Source organism: Typopeltis vanoorti, chromosome 5, assembly GCF_054136105.1.
Source record: "Typopeltis vanoorti isolate ZY-2024b chromosome 5, IOZ_Tvanoo_1.0, whole genome shotgun sequence".
In the NCBI taxonomy this organism is placed as follows: domain Eukaryota; kingdom Metazoa; phylum Arthropoda; class Arachnida; order Uropygi; family Thelyphonidae; genus Typopeltis; species Typopeltis vanoorti.
The window spans coordinates 45,037,696-45,058,926 of NC_143553.1; the positions used below are offsets into that span (position 1 = coordinate 45,037,696).

At 33.8% G+C, this 21,231-nt stretch overlaps 1 protein-coding gene across 1 annotated transcript in view; it reads right to left on the bottom strand.

Annotated features, from left to right (window-relative positions):
* Vps24 (vacuolar protein sorting 24) overlaps window positions 1-20,887 on the bottom strand; it is a 110,376-nt gene extending 89,489 nt beyond the window's left edge. Inside the window, exon 1 of the mRNA XM_090392393.1 lies at window positions 20,813-20,887. Coding sequence (XP_090248519.1) covers window positions 20,813-20,872 — 60 coding nt within the window. The 5' untranslated portion in view covers window positions 20,873-20,887. The remainder of the gene's footprint in view (window positions 1-20,812) is intronic.
* Between the last annotated feature and the right edge of the window lie 344 nt (window positions 20,888-21,231).

The following is a 21,231-nucleotide window of genomic DNA, read 5'->3' on the forward strand; positions in this document are numbered from 1 at the left end:
ATCGTGAAGATACTTCACGCTTACACTTGGATAAAGGATGAAACCAGGAATATAATTTTTTGTCGAGTTTAACTAAATTTGTTACCAAGTGAAAAATCTCTGTACACACACATACACACACACACACACATTTTTTTCTTCTTTTCTGTCAGTAATTCACCAAATGAAAATGCTCATTTAAAATGCACATATTTTATAACCTTAAATTCATTAAGCATACAGACAGAAATAACGAAGGTAACAGAAACGAGCAGTGTTCTTATAACATTTCTAGCAGTCGGCCTTCCTTTGAAAACAACATGCGATTGCTCTTCAGACAGATCCAACGCACACGCTTCTTATATGAGTTCATTACTCTGGTTTTCAAGTTCAACTTAAAAAAATCAACCTTGACATTTTCTCCATTTCTGAAATATTTCTATAATTTCTAAATTCTGACTCTCAAGCAGACAAACAAACTCTTAGAATGAGAAGCCTGCGAAGAGTGAACGACTATTGAGTGAAATATTCGGTTAACCCATAATTCTTTTCATTCTTTCGGAGTTCATCTTTGTATGTTTTCAAAGTATATTTTTAATAGAATGAAAATTATATTGAAATTAGTTGCATCATTTTTTTAGAATTAATAATGAAATGGACGTGATTTAATAGTAGGAAAGCAGAAGTATATGCCTAAAAAGAGAAAGAACTAATCATGCTTTTGCGATCGAGGATATTTGGTAAACGTCGTTGGTTCGTAACGCTGTTGAAAGATAAGTCATATTTTTCAATTTTTTTACTAATCATACTGATTTAATTTATTCAACTTCTTTGTTTAATAAGCACGCGTGATAGACAGGGTTATTTAGAATAAGTAAATCTTGTATATCTCATTAACGTGTACCGTAGATTGGTGACTGTTAAGTTCGCTGATGCCTCGATCAGATACAGCACTGTCAAACTTCGTGTCTCTCCTTTACATGCTGCTTCAGGAAATTATCTCTCAGCACATGCATCAATTCCATTTTCTTGCATCCTTATGACCATTCCCTTTCCCAATCTATGTCCCAATAGTTGAAATCCCCATAATTATTACTCGACCTGTACTCATCATGCTAACATGTCATTTACATTCTCCCATATATCCACCGCATTATGGCAGCAATCAATTGTATATTTCGTCCTGCTGCACTATGTCCCACACCAAACGAACTCTCCTCTATTCCCGTCCTCCTGATGTGGCTTTAGTTCGTCAGCTCTTATTAGTAAACCCACCCTTTCCACATTTTGTTCTTTCTATCCTCTGAAGATACTATATCCTTTGCATTCTTTTCCTATGACTATATCATCTTCGGTCAACCAAGCCTCACTTTTGGCTATGTTTGGCTAACCCATGCCAAACACTCCTCACCCTTATTTCGATTACTTGTGGCATTAGTATACATAAGCTACAACACCTCTTAATCCCACAACCTTCTTTGAACCTTGTGTTATTTAATCCAATCAAGTTAAGAACCTGGGGTGCTACATTTGGAGTCATGTGATCACTCTCCCACTTACTAATCTCTAGGTTGCCTGGACCGCTGCTAACCTTCATTCCCCCCCCCCTCTAGACATTCTACCGTTCCTGACTCTGAACTTCCAAACTCTCAATGAACAACATTTTCCAAAGACTTTTGATCCCAAATCCATTCAAATGCAAGCCATCCGCCTTGTATAACAACTCCTTCCTTCCATCAAAGTCACTCTACACATCCACACCATTCCTCCTACACATCTTCCAATGACTTATTCGCGATCATTACTTTTTTTTCTCAGTTAACTTTTATCACACTGTAGCTGATGCGAAAAACACTGCAGCTGATGCATGCGAAAAAAGAAGTGCTAATTCATAGCTCTTCTTTTTTCGCATGCATCAGCAACTCTTTGATGTGATCTTGCATACCACTCTTGTCACTTTCAATCACTTCTACCATCAAAATGACCCCTTTCACCTTCACGCTCTTCATCCTTACGTCATCACTATCATCCCTAATCTTAGCACCAGGAAAATACGATTTCATCACACCCTTCTCAAACACTCGAATCGCCATACAAAATCCGATCTTCCCCTCCTTCTCTTAATTTTGTGTTATACCATCCGCGAGGTGTTTCTCCAGCTCTCAATCTCCTCAAATTAGATTCAGTGGAAACTTCATGTACGTGCGCTATCACGCATCTACCATCTGGTCATTTTCTACATTTTCCACCGTTTCATTCTTACTCATATCACTTTTAACACCAAGTATTTTAAGAAAATATATGGAAACTACAGTCAGTAAGTTTGAATCTTATTCATTTTATATAACAATTAAAAAAATGACAAAATATTAAAAAACTAATCTTGTAAATTTCTAGCCTATGGCACCAGTCCACTTAGTGGATTATAACCTTTATATATAATATACGATATCTATTTTCGAAGATTCCTGAGAGGTTGACTCCACATACTGTATCTAGTTGAAAATATAATCGGAGCAAGAATTGCTCAGATCACTTGATACATTTAAAGGAATATAAAGGAGTAAAATACAACTGATCGTTCTACTCCATTCTTTAAGGAAATATATGGAAAACTGCAATTGGTAAGATTTGATTATAATTTGTTTTATAAAATAATTCAAAGAAAATTCTAAGTACTTAAATTTCAATCCAATAAATAATTTATTAAGATTTGTATAAAAATTTTAAGAAAAATTTGAAAATATTACATTCATTTATTCTTATATTAATTTTGTGTTTCGAATTTTGTATTAAATATCATTCGGCCATTTTTAATGCAAGTAAGGTTGGTGTAGTTTTCTTCTCACTCATGTCAACTCTGCAGTGTTTATTGTTATTATTAACAATTTATTATTATTATTATTATTATTAGTAGTAGTAGTAGTAGTAGTAGTAGTAGTAGTAGTAATAATAATGTTTTTAATAAAATAATTGTATTATTTAAAATACAATCCATTGATGTCTTTAATTCTAAACGATGCAAATTTATTAAATTGACCAGTTGGCAAAAATTCTGTTTTTTTTTTTTTAAAGTTATTTTCGCATTTCGTTTTATGAGCATACGCTAGATATAATCCACTTCCGATGACATAATATCAACAAATAAAGTGAAATGTGCTTTTAAAACTTTTCAAAATTAAACAAAACGGATGAGCAGTTCTTGCATTTGCTATTGAATTAGCCAATGAATTATTTTGAAATTTATTCTACTCAAATGAAGAAGTTTAGAAGGCAACATCAACGTGGAGAAAATATTTCAATAGAAACCTGTGGTTGAGTGCGTTTAAGTAGTCCAGTACCGAGACAATTACTGGGAATGCTGTGGAAAGCTTTCTTATGCCCTTTTTTCAACATGGTGGGAAATGAATGAATATTTAAATTATTACTATCATCATTTCCTACCGTTTGGAAATCATGAAAAATGATTCAATCAAGTTAGAAAGCGATTTCGGAAGTATTCATATGTAATAGTAATAAATACGAAATCATTCTTAGGAAATTTCTCTGAAATAAATTAGGAAAAAAAAAAACCTTCCTATTAATTTATTAGGTAGAAAGATACTTTGAAAGGGGAGGGGAGAGTCTGCTTAATTTGGGAGCATGGTCTCAATAGAGAAGGATTAAAACAAGAGTAGAATTTCTTGGGAAGAGTAATTTTCTTTCCTTCCTCCCGAGATGATTTCTAAATCAAAAGGTTTTCCTCTGTTCAGTTTATTATTATATTGCACAGCACGCGCTTGATATTTATGATGAACTGAATAGTCTTTTCGAATTTTTTTAATGTCGAATAAGGTGATAAAATGGGCTTTTTAGATAACACAACAAAAATTGCGTTACTATGATCGCTGAAAACAAGAGGCGGTTTCCTGATACAATAATTCCGATTCATTTGACCCCTGAAAAATGATCAAGGCAAATCACTTCCTTCTTTCCTAGAACAATGTGTTGCCTGTCTCCTGTGGCCTTCTGGTCAATAGGATTGGAAGAGAAAATATTCTTTTGGATGAGGATGGCTGAGTGAGAGATATCAAATAGAAGTATAGGCAGTGGTGAACTATAAGGGGCTCGCGGGGGCTCACGCGAGCCCTTTGTTAAATTTTTCGCAAATTTGCGAGTCAGTCCCTTGTTATTCTTGTTTACTTTTTTATATTTAAAAAGAAAAAAAAAATTTTGAAACATATTAAGCGACAAACCCATACGGTACCCTAACAAAAATCAGTCTATTCGGCAGTGTATAGATTATTTGGAATTATTGTTACAACCCCTCTATAACGAATGCGCCCAAGTTTGAAAATAAAATAAGCGCATGCGCTATCTTTCCCTTCTCCATTCTGGTAGCCAATCGTATGATAAAACCAGTAGCCAATCAAATGTTTTATAAAAGATTTCATTCTTATTATATTTTGATAGTTAAAAAATAATTTTCTTATGTAAAATAAATTAATACAATTGATTGTGTGGAAATATTTCATGTTTAGATCATGAAATATATGTTTGAAAATGATAGCCTTTAGAGGTTGATTGTCCTCTCATACTTTTTGATTGGAATTTGTACACAAGCTGTATTAATAAATTTCCATAGCTCACTACTGTGTTATAGGGGATGTCTGTGAGTCTACAAGATTTAAAGTGACCAGCGGTGCACTCCTGGGATCAGTCCTTGGTCCATTGCTAATCAGTCTTTATATTAATAATATAATTTTTTCTTCTTGATATAAAAATGATATTCACCACTTTTGACACAAAATAAATTAATATATTTAAAATTTTATCCACTCCTGCTACTACGAAATCGTGAATTAGGCCTACTGGAGATACCACGTTAAAAAAGCGCGCTTAATACTCCACCTCTGAGGTGGTGTGGAAAAGAGTATACCTTTTCATTAAAACAGCGATGTCAACATAATTCAGAAACAGTTTTCTGGCTAGGTACTTTCTTGTTTTATTCACAATCAAAATAGTTGTCATTGCTCCAATTAACATCTGATAAACTTCGTTTACAAGTCGGTATACTCCAGGGTTCCTATAATTTCTAAATCTAGAATTAATAAATATAACGTAATTAATTGTTTTTATTAATTATAATTAATAAATAAATATACCAGATTCATCATGAAGGTTATTTTCTTGATCATAAATTAGTAAATAACAATATTTTTTGGTTTACCGATCAAGTGTTGATCAATTTTATTAACTGAACCAACTAGTTTCGCCACACTTATCTGTTGGCATCTTCAGGGCTTACATAGAGGTTTAAACAATCTCACAATTATGCATAACTGCAAACTGACAAGAATGACTAGAATAACTACAAATAAAATAGTATCGAACGTGAGTGAAACACATATCGCGTGTACAAGATCAGCTAGCTGTTGCTGTGGAACTATCTGTAGTTTGTATTAAAGTTCATTTCTTCCGTTTTTAAGGTTCTGATTATTTTAATAATCAGAACCTTAAATATACCAGATTTATTAATCTGGTATATTTATAAATCTGGTATATTTGTAAATATACCAGATTTATTAATCTGGTATATTCTTCTTCTTTGAGTGCCATCTCCTATCGGAGGTCGGCGACCACCTTGGCAAATTTTGAGCGATTCTCAGCTATTCTGAGCAGTCTCTCAGAGTTCATACCAGTCCACTGTCTGATATCTGCCAGCCAAGATTTTCTTCGTCTTCCTTGTCCTCTTCTTCCATTTATCTTCCCTTTTATAATCAATTGAAGTATCTTATATTTTTCATTACGAAGTAGGTGACCAAGATATGCAGTTTTCCTTCTTTTCATGGTATCTAAAAGTTCACGTGATTTTCCCATTTGTTTCAGTATTTCCTGATTGGACGTTTTTGCTGTCCATGGGATTTTTAACATTCGTCTGTATAACCACATCTCAAAGGCTTCAAGTCTTTTTATTGATGTTGTCTTCAAGGTCCAAGTTTCTGCACCGTACAGCAGTACAGACCATACATAGCATTCAACCATGCGTACTCTAAGCGCTAAGTTTAAACTGCGGTTACACAGTGTTGATTTCATCAAGAGAAAATTTTTTCTTGCCATTTCATAACTTTTATTTCCATTTCTGGATTGCAATCTTCATTTAACCAGCATCCGAGATATTTAAACTTTGCCACTCTTTCTATTTGTTTCCTATTTAAAGAAAGTGCTAAATTAAGAATTGGTTTCTTACTTATGACCATGAATTTAGTTTTGGTGATATTCATTTTTAATTCAATTTTTTCACTCTCTTCATTCACTAGTTCCAGAAGATTTTGAAGATCCTAAATATTGTCAGCCAGAAGAGCTGTATCATCGGCATATCGGATGTTACTGATGATTTCACCATTTACACTAATCCCTTCCTTTCTTCCTTCCAAGACCTTTTGAAATATGGCTTCTGAGTAGATGTTAAAAAGAAGAGGTGACAGCACACATCCTTGCCTTACTCCTCGTTTGATGTTAATGGAGTCTGTAATAATGTCATCAACTTGAACAGATGCCTTTTGGTTCCAATATAAGTTTTCAATGATCCTGATGTCTTTACCGTCTAATCCAATTCTTTTTAATAGTACAATCATTTTAGCATATTGGACTTTGTCAAATGCTTTCTCGAAGTCGATGTAGCAAATGAATATTACCTTGTTTTGGTCAATACATTTTTGAAATAAGATCTGAGAACAGAAAAGGGCCTCTCTTGTTCCCAAGCCGTTTCTAAAGCCGAATTGGGTATCACTGATGGTGTCTTCACATTTTCTGTATATTCTTTTTTGAATTATTTTCAGAAACATTTTGAGAACGTGACTCATTAGGCTGATCATTCTATAGTCATTACAAGTTTGCGCATTTACTTTTTTAGGTAGCATGATAAAGGTCGACTGTAACCAGTCTTGAGGGATTATGCCTGTATCGTAGATCTTATTAAATAGCTTTACTAATATGTTAATGTTGTCACCTTCTAATAACTTTACTATTTCTGCCGGTATTCTATCTGGTCCTAGGGCTTTACCATTTTTAGCTGAGTTCAATGCACATTCTACTTCTGATTAGAATGCATGGACCTTCCATATGTTCATAAGTATTTTCTGGGTTCTGTCTGTCATCAGTAAAGAGTTCTTCTATATATTTCACCCATTCTTGTATTTTGTCATCCTTTTTGGATATAATTTCTCCCTTTTTGTTTCGAAGGATACAGAATTGTTTTTTCTTATATATACCTGAGGTCTCTTTCATCTTTTTGTGTAGATTAAAATTGTCATGTTTTTCCTGTAGAATTTCTATTTCTTTACATTTTTCATTCATCCAGATTTCTTTTGCTTTTTTGATCTTGTGTTTAATAATTTTCTGAACCTCTGTATATTTTGTTGGATTATGATTTTTATATGATCTGCGTTGATCCATGAGAGAAAGAATTTCATCAGTCATCCAATCTTTCTTTTTTACTGCTCTATTAGGACATAAGGTATTGGTACATTTCTCTATGAAGACAGATTTCAATTTGTCCCAAGATTCATCAACCCTCATGATGTCATCATTCTTGATAAGTGCTAGCTCTTGATTCAGGTCTTGACTCAATTTGCTTCTTATCTCTGTGTTTTTTAATTTTCCCAAATCAAACCTTTTTTGTTGATGTTTCTTAAGCATAGCTTTCAGTCTAAGTTTTAACTCTGCCACCAGTAGGTTATGATCAGAAGCAATATCTGCACTAGGATAGGTTTTTGTACTCTTTATAGAACTTCGAAATCGTTGATTAATTAGTAAGTAATCAATTTGGTTTCTGACTATATTCCCATTATTATCCTGTGGTGATCGCCAAGTATACAATCTTCGAGGTGGTAGCTTAAACCATGTGTTTGTGATTATTAGCTCCTCTTCCTGGCAGAATTGAAAAAGACGGTCACCTCTCTCATTTCTTGTGCCCAGTCCATGTTCGCCAACTACATCTCCACTTCTACCTTTCCCAACTTTAGCATTGAAATCACCCATGACTATGTTAATATGATGCTTTTTTGTATTTTTCAATAGTTCTTTTAATTGATCATAAAATTCTTCAATCTCGGTATCACTCTTGTCAGCAGTAGGGGCATAGACTTGTATAAGAGTAACATCTAGTGGTTGTCCTTTCAGTTTTAATAACTTCATCCTTACTCAGATAGGGATGAAGCTCAAACTGTTGAGCTTCATCCCTATCTGAGTAAGGGATGAAGCTCAACAGTGACTTATTGATCTCTTTGTTTATTATTATTCCAACTCCGTTTTGATGGTTGTTTTCACAACTTCCAGAGTGATACATTGTCATGTCATTGACTTGAGGTTTGCCTGATCTTGGCCACCTAACTTCACTCATTCCTAAAATTCCAATTTCAAGTCTTTTCATTTCTTGGATAGCATTTCTTAGCTTACCTGCTTCATACAAGGTTCTGACATTCCAGGTTCCTAGTTTTACTGAGCGCACCATGTTGAGCCCGGGGATTCTTCGCACCCCTGTCCCATTTAAGGGACGCCGGTAACTCGGGGCCATTTGTGTAGATTTGCTCGCCATGGTGGTTAGTCTGGAGAGAGAATAGAGCAATAGTTTCTCCATTTGCTTTCTGCTCTGCAGTATTACAGACGTACACAATAAACTGTATTGCCATCTGCAATTTTCTAATCACAAGCTTTGCCGTCATCATGAGACTTATTATTTATTAATCTGGTATATTTACAAATATACCAGATTAATAAATAATAAGGATGTTATCTTGCCTCTTTACAAAGCCTTGATAAGACCTCACTTGGACTATTGTGCGCAGGTCTCCTGGTTTCCGTAGTGATTCTCATATATTGGAGGGAGTACAAAGGAGAGTGTTAAAAATGATATCAGGATTGTCGAATATACTGACTCTGAAGAAAAATTAAAATTCAGCATTTGTAGACTGCAGACTTTAGCAAACAGGACAAAGATGGGTGATATGAATGAGACTTACGAACTTCTGAAAGGGTCATACAGAATTTCAGTTGATGGAATTTTTTCAATTTATGGAGGATGGGGAAAGAACGAAAGGGCATCCTTGGAAGCTAAGAATGAATGCCGCTAAGAAGGGGGGGGGGGGTGAGGGCTAGATTTTTCTCTCATAGGGTGGTGCCTGATTGGAATGGATTGCCATTGGATGTTAGGCGTGCAAGCAGTGTGAATGAATTCAAGAATTAGTATGATAGCTGGTGTGTGTAATATGTGACTTCCCTCGATGGGGTCTCTCTTCATAATAATAATAATAATAATAATAATAATAATAATAATAATAATAATAATAAATGGGTAGGACTTTTGCATCTTTGTAACTGCAAAAGTGTTTCGTTTAGAAAGAGCACGTGATTATTATACATTCACATGAGTCTGCATTGCGATATTTGTTTAGTCATTTGACGAAACTACTTAACGTCGAGTATAATGATCAATTTTAATTCAGTGATAAGTGGTAGTTTAAAATGAGAAAGCAAATATTAGAATTAAATTCAATCTTGTTAAATAGAGAATACATAAAATACATAAAAAAAAACAATAGAAATATAATAAACACTTTTCTGTGTACTTTTTACCAGTATGTACACAGGTAGGCGAAAGTTCTTCCGTATAAGAAGACGAAGGTCATATGGTGGAACGTTTATTGTTTATAATAAAGAAGAAGCCATTAAAAAAGGCAGTTAACACTAAGAAAATGGAAAATTTCGTTCATGTCGAACATCTAAACAGCAGAGTAGAAAATTATTACAAAATATATACGAAGGTGTCGGTAAAATTTTGATAAAAGAATAAAACGAATTAATAATAATGGGAAGTACCTGACGGATTCCTGTTCAGGACATGCATTAGTCATTACTAACCAGTGGCGGCTCGTGGCTTGAAATCGTGGGGGTGCTGCAACTTTCGAAATATACATACACACTTAAAGTACAGTGTATACGTGTTTGGATAAAATATCAAAATTATGGTAAAAATTAAAAAATAAAAATAAACATGAAAAAATATTGTTTATTATCGATAATATTAAAGAGTTTGGTATAATTCAAAATTACTTAAAAATAAAATCCATTCCCTTAATTGTAATTAAAGGAATGGATTTACAATTTTTGGACATTACAATTAAATCCTTTAATTGTAATATCCAAATATTTCAAGAGACGGAGTAAACACGATAAGCACTACGAACACTCTACTACTGGCGCAAACTACATATAAACAAGAGTGGAACTGTGCGACGGACAGTGCCGTATTACGCTAATAGCTCGCATCTCAGTAGGAAGTACATATGCTTGCGCGCGTAGCAATATGACACTATGGAAAACACAGTGCCGCTAGTGCCCTCCTAAGTGCTACAAGATGGATTATTATTATTATTATTTTTTTTTTTTTTTTTTACAAAATAAGAGAATTGTACAGGATTGTTGATGATAAAATTAAATATTACACGCAAATATAAATAAATTAATAAATATATTTATATATTGAGAAAAATTGGGGGTGCTGCAGTTCCGCAGTGCACGAGCCACCCCTGTTACTAACGCCATGTTGCAACACAAAGATGTGCGCAATTTCACTTGAAGAGAAGACATGATTAATACGAAAAGTGTCACTGGCTGTGTTATTGATTCCATTTAGTTTCTATGACACTTTGTGTTAGCTCTCATACCAATTAATAATTTTCAACACTCCTGATACCAAAAGCATTCAAGTGCAGGCCGTCTCTGTTATATGAATTCATTCTTCCCTCACTCCACACATAAAAAAAACTCGCATCCGTTCCTCTACACACCCTACACATCGATTGGGTAGCTGTGGAATCTCATGAGAAGAATGAAACTGAATTTATTGAGCAGATGCGAGACAACATCCTCAACCAGCATGTGACAGAAGGAACTCGAGGTCAAAGAGTATTAGATTTCATTATAGTGTCGGGGAAGGGGGGAATTCAGCTAAAGACGTAACAATTTTGCCTCCGGTTGATGACAGTAATCATGTAATACTCATTGGTTGTAATCATGACAGTAATCGTGTAATACTCGTTGCTAAGTTTATAAATATTCCATTTAGAAAAGGTTGCATGCTGAACTACAAAGAAGAAAATTATGAACACTGAGAAGCATGCTGGGGTATCATGATAATACGCACGCCATGGTATCAGTTGCTAAATGGGAAGAATATCGACAGCGCTCGACTTGCGTTTGACAAATACCTAAATGATGCAATATCAGAATGCGTCCTTAGATTTCGAAGAATAAATAGGGTAGGAGGGGAAAACTCTAATAAAGGCTGTGTAATCTAATTAAGCACGAGATTCGTGAGAAAAAGGTGATGTGGAAGGAATACCGTGTGCACAAGGACGATGTCAGTTATGAATATTATACGCAACAGGCCAAAATTGTCACGACTGTTGTACGTAAAGATAAGTGTGGATATGAAAAGAAACTGGCTCTGCAAGCTAAAGACAACAGAAAACAATTATATCATTATGCTGCAAGTAAAATAAAGAATGAATATGAATACCTCTGGTGAATGCAGATAGTAATTGAATGATGCAGAAGTCGTTCAGCGATTGAGTGTTCATTTTGCTAAACGCTATCAATCTGATGTATGCAACATTGCGTTCACTGCTACATCTTAACTGTGTGAAGAAACGCAGGTAAATGAGGAGGAGGTATTAGAGCTGCTGCACAAACTGAATAAGAATTCTGCAATAGGGACTGATCGTTGGATGTCACCACGGATGCTAAAAGATGTGTTCAACTGAAATGGATTTTCCTTTGACTAAGGTATACAATTTGTCTAAGAACAGGGAAGATCCCACAGGAGCGAAAAGGGTGGAAACTTGATTTACTATTGTAATTAGTACAAAACCGCTTCGCTAACTATCGTAGAATCTTCTGTCACACTAATGTTTAATTTCTATTGTATTACATGGAAAATGAGATTGTGATAGGCTTGTTGAGGTTTTTGGTATCATGGGTCAACCAATTATTTATTATATATATATATATATATAATGAATTTTTTATTTATTGTTTACATAATCTGAATCCCTGCTCTACATATTAGAAATGGAGCTTTTTCCATGCAACTTCAGACATCAAATATACAGGTCAAAAATTTCACGCTGGGCAATGAATTTCATCTCACCTTCACCAACATTCTTTCATAACACGTGATTTCAACTTTCCAGCCACTGACTGAACAGTAGGTACGCTAACACTCTTCCAATTAGGCTTGTATATCTTGATTCCTTTACTAGTTATTGGCATACGACATAACAAAACCATAATTTTCCTTTTCTTAGAATGTTGTCATTGACAGCGGAGCTAGCCGGGCATCGCAAGTAATCACTTTGCACAAGACAACAAAGCACTTAAACATATGCAAGTTCCTGATATGTTTGAACCTGCATAAGGTAAGCCCACGAACGGTAGATGCATGAAATTGACTTGTAATGATGGGCGAACATGCTTGAGTGTGTATTTAATTACCCAGTATTGTATATATTACATAAACAGCATTATGTTTAAATATCATACATATTGATATTTAAATATAATACTGTTTATGTAATATATACAATACTGGGTAATTATTTTATGAAGTATGTTATTGAATTATATTGAATTGAATTATATTATGAATTTCATTATTTTATGAATTATATTAAAATTTAAATACGATTCGCTTCGATTTCATTATTTAATTAATTACCCTTAAAATTAAGTATGACCTAATTTTATTTTTTAAAAACATTTTTATTAAAATTAAATTTCATAATATCTGGTCAGTTCTTATTAATTCTTATGATTATTTTTATTAGTGGTAATAGTAGAAATAGTAATAATTGAAGAAAAGGAGAAGAAGAAGCAATTCTTGGATATAAAGGAAATGTGTGAATAATCAATTTATTTGTTAACAAAAATTATTTACATATTTAGGACTATAAGAATAAAAACCCCTTACAAAATTTATTTAACGTATTCCTGTATTTTGAATATATTGCAGGTGCTGTTTTTCATTAAAAATTCCACAACACTTAAAATAATAATAATAATAATAATTCTAGAAACATCTCCAACGCACAAGTTAATTAATAGAAAATTTTGAACTAAATCATTGCCTAAAATCATTCATAAAGCATTCATGCAAAAACCTATTGGCCTGATACGAAAACAGACAATCGCATCTATTGTTATAAGTATCGAAGTTAAGAAAAATTCCTCAGATGAATGTATTTCAATAAATAAATACTCGCCGAGAATTTTCTGAATATCCTACAAGAACTACCAGCATCCTTAACATAGTACATACAAAATAAGAAATATGACGTCATATCATTACTATTTACAACAAAGACGTAACATTCGTTTGTCACCAGGGAGATGTACAATCTCTAAACATGAAGAACTTTCTTCACCTTTGCTACGAGTTGCCTTAGTTTTCTAACAATAATTGTTTTTGGAAAGAATTAAAATACAATCTGAATAGTGCATTTGCCTTTTCTAGTACATTTTAATTATAAAGACTAATAATATCATAAAATCTTAAATATATATCCATTTTTAACACTTATCGAAATATATATTTTTTTTGAATTTCATCGGAGACTCATTTTATGAGCTAATTTCCTTACATTTTTGTTATTTAATCGAAATTTCAAAATACTATTTTCTTCTAATTTCTGAGAAAAGGGGTGCAGTTGCTTCACCTAATTACACTGCTTTTCGTTAGAGAATAATTTCAAATTGTCCCCCCCCTGTGGGGCGTACGCCCCACGTTGAGAAGCACTGCACTAGACTTAAGAATTTCCGTTAAGTGATTACGTTAATAAAGTAAAATAAAGCACAAGTTCATGAAGCTGATTTTCGCAGTACGAGTTTGATATTATTGGCGCTATAACTAACTAGTACTCTAACAGTATTTGCTAATTACTGTAGTATTGACCAAACAAGGCATTTAGTAATTACATTTGTGGCACATTAATTACTATTGACTTGTTCTTACCTTTATACTTGAAATAGTAATTACAAACCTGCTCCAAATTCCAAATAATTTGATTAAAGTAATCAAATAATTACTAAAATTGGCAATAGATGGCGCGCTAGAATTGAACAGTATCGCTTTTTATTTATTTATTTATTTTTTTTTATGTAACATTTCTCATGTCGGTTCTATATTCTTAGATTCCGGTCTTTTTGATGAACATAAATTTATATATCTGTTTTTTCTTTTAAATGTGTAAGGCATTAGATTTGTTCTTAATTTATCATGTTTGCTTGCTTTCGTTTATAAAGTAACCCTTCAGGTTTGGTTATTCGATCAATTATTTTCATTGTTTTAGATTATTTATTTCAATGCAAGTCAGTTAACTTTTACACATCTGCGAATTTATCGTATGTTTTCTTCTTTTTATGATAACATTCAAGTTTATTGTTGCATATGTAGATAAAAATCTAACAGTATCACATCACGAGCAGCATGCAGAAGACATCAGCTAGAAGCCTTCGTAACTGACGTACCCGCAGTGGCTAATTATTCAAAACAGCTCATGATAAATGAAATCTAGCAGTATCACATCATTAGCAGCATGTAGAAGGCATTGAGCAGATGCTTTCTAGAAGACAGACAATGAAAAAAGCCATGACCAGAGTAAACTTCGAATGAGACAAGGTAATGGGAGTGAATTGGGCTGGTAACTGTATCTCAGAAGAAGTAGTTGCACTCTTAGGATAGTCGCTCAACAGAGCAGAAAACATTAAGCGAAGATCGAGTATTTGACAGGAAACAACTGATCGAAGTAAGAGGTAAAAGGACTGACGGAACCATAGCAGAATAGACTTGCTATAACGGAAAAATGATTGCGCAAAAGGGAATAAGAGAGAGTGTGTGATACACAGGACACTGTCATGAATGAGCTACATGACACTAGATGATTACAGCGGTTGTCTAATGAAAACAAGCTGCTACGGATTTATTTTCACACTGCCACATGCCTTTCAGAACAGCTAAAAAGGGGCAGTCAAATAACAACACTTTAAATGTTCAGTCTTATTACTGATTGATTTATGATGAAGCATTTCAAAATTCTGAAATCTCGGGTGATGGAATGTTTTGAATTTTTTTAATAATAATCATAATTTTTATTAGTCTTCGAGAATAATTTCAAATACTACTACTACTAATAATAAAAATAATTGCATTTAGTATAACAATAATACTAATATTAATTACAAATACACATTAAGGAACGTGCAGTGAAGACATTAATACGAGTAGCAGGACAGCGTATCATAATGTGTAATAACATTTGCATTGACAATATAGTGTTTTTTTTTAACATTTATATTGGAAGTTATACAATTAATATTTAAATACATTAAAAGTAAAATTGTTACTTTTTAAAGTTTGAAAAAATATGCTATTATCATACATTTACACTATTTATATACAATTAGTCCGTATGCCAGCCATATGCCTGAGGAAGGAGTGTCCTAGGTTCGATTCCCGTCGCCGACGTGAGGAGCTTAAGGATCTTCCTCAGCCATAGCCAAGTTAGCCGACCTTGAGCGTGGACAGCAGGTTTTTTTCCGCCAGTTTATCTGGGGTTTTTCATCCCGCAAGCAGACAAACCGGCCCCGTGAACACACACACGGATTACAGTCAAGAATACTTGCAGGCATAGGGGTGACCATCCTATCCTCGTACTTCGGTTACGAAATCCAAGCATGCTTGGAAAGGCCTGTTAAAGGCCTTTCCAAGGCCTGTTAAAGGCCTGTTAAAGCCATTGGGATAGACATACAATTAACATGCTATATTTTCTGATTAGTAAAGATATACAATACAAAGCATATTTGGATAAATGTACATACTGCTACTAGATATAATGGTAGTAGTAGCAATAGTATAAATATTAATTTATTCCTATTATCATCATTATTAATGTTATGTATGATAATATTTAGCAATATTGTTTCATTTGTTTATTTATTGAAATATCTACCTATGTACAATAGCTTTGAGGCCTTCAGTAACATTCCAAGGTGTTCTTTTACAAAGTTCAGCCCTGAAGGCCTGCATATATAGTACAGTCCATTTTCTACAATGATTAGTTTTTTTTTTTTGTTTGTTTTTAAATTTACTCTTATTGTAAGTCTGATCTAGGATTGATTTTACTTTATTTTATTAATAATCAAGGAAGTTAATCAAAGATGTCTTAAGATATATCAGTCAAACATGATCACTGACAGTGATATTGTACGATGACAAAACTTAACATAATTACAATTCAAATTACCTTGAAAATTAGACCATACTATTAAAAGTAGATAAACAGAATGTGTTACATGATAGACGCGTGCAGCAATTGCATAATGTTAACAGCAAAAGTTTGCTAAGAGTTTATAAAATACACATACCGGCGACTGAATTTGAAACTTCGTAAAAATCAGTGGTTTTGGTATTAGGTATGCGACTGTCAATACCGATCCTCTTCAATTCCCTGCGCCTAGTTCGGTGAGATAGGTCGGAAACAGCCTTCATTAAATGCTTCGGTCAACTGCTGCACACAGAGAGTTCCGTTTGTCTGTGCAAGCCTTCTCAGAGACGACGGCGATCTCCTTTTAACCTAACAGACTGTCTTAGACCTCAGTTACGCCTCTTAGACAATCAATGTGGATTATTTTCTAACTGATTAAACACCTGGAATATGCTGGTTTCTCAAAATTATGAAAACAGCAGTCAGTTCTGCTGTTTTCATAATTTTGGCTCAAAGCCAGGCGAGCAATCACCCTAAATAAGTACTTTATTGAATTTCGAAAGATCATTTGCTTTTTTACCCATTGTGATCAACACTCTTTTGACGATTCCTGACCAGCAGCATTCTTAAATAGTTGCCTAGAACACATGGTGACGTATGACCAAGTATTTTGCATTTAAGTGACGTTTACTTAAATCTGCATAAAGGTTTCTAATTCATTACAATGAATTAGAAACCTTTTTCTAATTCATTTCTAATTCATTATACATGCCTGCCACTGTGTGGCAGGCATGTGTAAATAAATAATACATAAAATAAATATAATCCCTTAAATAGCATCGAAAAGATCTGGATAGAAATGAATGGAGAACTTTGAGGGAGGCCTTCGTCTCCAGCAGTGGACAGAAAATGGCTGATAATGATGATGAAGTCCTTTTATTCCCGAAGGTGTAAATACTGCTCCTTCAGCTCCAATTAACTTTTTAAGATTGGTAGCAACCGGTCTCCACCCTTCAGCCATTACTGTATAGTTGTGTTCAACGATATCAACGACAAAGACTTTTAGCGTAAATAAATTTTTACTGTAAATAAATGCAGTCATCTCGACATAAACACCAATAACTACATATTATGTCTGAAACAGTACTGGATATATGGTCAATTTTTGAGATATGAGGTTAAAACAGGAATTTCTGGTTGGAAAATTCCTACAGAACTGGCCAAAGAAACGTCAACGTCAACAACAACAACAAATCCTCCAGCCTACGACTCCAATCGTAAACTATAAAGTGTTGATCTGTGATGGAAAAAAAAAAGCTACCACTTAGCATTTATTCCATTCCATTTTTATGGAATGGAATAAATGCAAACGCAATGGTATGGCATACCTTTATTAACAGCAACACGTGACATACAGATGCAGTATCATTTCTACTTACAACTTTTTGTGCTAGCAAAGAATGCGTACTGGCACCTATTGTTTGACAAATAAAAAATATATAAAATCGCGGCTTCCGATCATACATGTAGGCATACTTGCCTGTGTTTCTGTGTGAAAAATTTATATATTTTTTATTTGTACAGGCAAAGAAATTGCCATTTTGTTTCTTCTCTCGATGAACATGCGCATGAACAATTTAATTTGTGCGAATGAAGTTTCCAATCTATTTCTCTGTCATCGGATATCTATTTTTATTTACTACAATTGCTTACTTTTAATTGTTTACAGGTGCATATTTTTTAATTATTTGATTCTCTGGAAGGAAAATTTCTCCATCGTTAAGATTAAGCCACATGTAGAATATCGAACTGAATTCTGTAATTTACTATATGACTTCCGCAAGAAAGGTCGTAATCTTAAAGTACATAATAAGTAGAGTGGAGGATTCACATTAGGAGATCAGATTCATCTACCATCTGAAGAAGTACAAAAACACTTTTGCCCTGCTTGAGATGCGAATTGCACATTTTGTTGGTTGAGAGCAATAGATCCATAATTCCATTTTAGAAACAAAATAATTATATTATTTCACAGATCAGTTAACTACTGATCTGTGAAATGGTAAATTATTTTCTCTGGTTCTGTTGGAATTTTGACTTAAAATGTCTTAACTGAGGATTGAAAAAAGTAGGAGAAGGAAATTTATAGTGAATTTAGCTTATCAGCCAAGCGCGAGTTAACTGATGTCAGATATTTTTAGATTGGAAACTTCATTCGCACAAATTAAGTTGTTCATGCGCATGTTCATCGAGAGAAGAAACAAAATGGCAATCTCTTTGCCTGTTTCAATTGTATGTTATGCTTATAGCATATTAGAATATAATAGGAATGCATCCCCAAAGCTTGGTTTTCATTGTGCAAGAGAGACAGCGTTTTGTTTACTAGAGATTGTCTCTACAACTTCAATATAAATTTTAAGATAAATGCTGGTTATTTGGTAAGAATTACGATCTAAGCAACTGAGGCTATGAGGCCAGTGGATTATGCCAGTGAATTGAGTCTGTCTTCTTCTAGTAAGCTCACCTATTTTGAGAGATGAAAACCCCGAATTTTCTGCAGGAAAAACCACTATGCCTTTCAGGGAAAAAGATAATCGCAATGTTGGCTATTCATGTAACATCTCTACCATGTTCAAGCTTATTAACAAAAGAATCATCTTTTGCTAATAAGTGATATTTTTAATTCTGACAATCGCATGTGGGTGGAGATCTAGATTCAGTATTCAGTTAAACCATCAGCAGCAATTCTCTGTCAATGCATGCGCAGGTGCCTTTGAAGACAGATTAATTGAGCCGTATATTTTTTTCCAAAATGGGCATGCAACATGTTTGTACCGTGCCTTCTTTCAAAACATGGCAGAAAACATGTTCCATGATGTTCTCAATACGTTCTGGGGGGGAGATGGAGGAGAAACATGTGTGTGCCATCCTTATTTCTGCTATGGTGACTTCCACCTAAATTAAGTTTAGGCTGATCGCATTTTAGCAAAATTAGTTAACTGCTAAGAAAAGTCCATCTCAGTTTTTTTTTAATTGGATTATTAGATCAGCCAAAAAAGGTGGCGAAATGTTTCAAACTTATATCTAAAACTAATTGTCCTCTATTTTTATTCTTTTAACTAAGTTGAATATTTTGGAAGGATACCCAATACGACTATGGCACTGCATCTTGATTTCAGTCGAATCATTTTTATTAACAAAATATTGGTTAAAATTCCTGCCTATGCATAAATTTAAATCCATCCAATACGGGTGGATTTAAATCATCCAGATTTGATTCATTTGAGTCATTTCAGCTTAGTAATCATTTTAGCGGCAAAACCAACCTATATAAACTTGTTGAAGTGTCCAGTCCCTTTCTAAAGTCTTTGGATTTTTACAAAAGAACCAATAGATTCCTTTTTTTCGGAAATCGACATTTTCCATTAAATTACTTCATAATTGGTAAAGTAATTTTACTACCAAATTGTTCCAAACTGAAGCGGTCACTTTTATTACAGTTAAAGGTCAATATTTGCTATGAATTTTTACCCCAAAGTTATCACGTGATAATCTCTTAAAATTTTTCATTGTTATGTCTGAGAAAAGATATCCCAACTAATGTTTTTAGCTAGAACATTCATAGCTAGAACATTCGTAGATGTTCTAGCTATGAATGAAGAACTGTTCTGCTAAAATTGAAAACACCCGATACCCATTAAAAACCTTTCTTAGATCCAGGCTGGAGAAAAAATAATAATTAAATCTAAATAAAATTTTCAACAACATTTCAATTCCAACAAACGAAAGCTGATCAGGGCAGGTTTCGTTTGTTAGAACTGTAATATTCATTCCTCTTTTGTGCATCACTCATTCGGTCCATTAAATCGCTGAATAACCAAAGCAGCTATTTTTAGTTAGTTGGTTCAAAATTTAATTATAACTAATTTTTATCTTTCCATTTAATGATATTAATCGATCTAATATCGTTTTATGTGTTCCCTGAAGAAATCACTGGTTTTGTTTGATAGAGAAATAATCATTTCTTCTCTCAGCTCCCACTGTCTTTTTAATATTCGACCACGTGACAGCCCGCGACTTTCGGCATGTAGTGATGACGTTTTATGAGAAGAGCCCATTTCATCACATGATACTGTAAACAGTTTCAATCACTAGAAGTGGATTTTATAAAATTAACTATGTTAAATGCCAGATTCAACTCCGCATTTAACGTTTACTTGCTAAATTTCCGGTGTTATCATGCAATGTGCGCTTTCTGTGTTTGGCATTACTCGATGGGTGTGGGAAGACGCGAATTCGGGTTCTGTTTATGACTCGAAGACACTTTATTACGGCTTTTCATTAAAGGTGAGTTAGAAAGTCTCATACAGAGAGGAAGGTTTTCACCTCTCGGAAACTCGGGATTTTCATCTCTCAAAATCGGCCAGAAAAACATGCAATTTACGGACATCACACATGAGCTTCATAGCCTTAGTTGCTTCGGCCGTAAATTAAAAAATAAATAAATAAAACAATAAAAAAAAAGGCATTACTTGTTTCGTTTTTTCTAATGATCCTGTATGTTTATTCTTCATGCTGGTTGTCATCATCATTCTTCTTCTTCTTTAATTTCGTTTTCTTCCAATAAATGTATCTAATACAAATAAAAACGAGCGTCTTATTAACAATGTGGATTCATCAGCTGAAAGGCATGAATCATTGACATTTTCTAAAAGTGATTGATAAATATTTTCGCTCATCATAATTACACGATTCGAAACCGTATCATTAGAAAGGTATATTGCTTTTATTTTTCTTAGTAAATATAACTCCTGACACTGTGTGGCATGTATTACGCATAATCTATCGTTACGCTATGGTGATTTATGTTTATTTTACGATCCGTAGGAATGTTAAAAATGACACTTCAGGAGCTAACTCGTTTTCATTTCCAGTAGGCGTACACCGTATC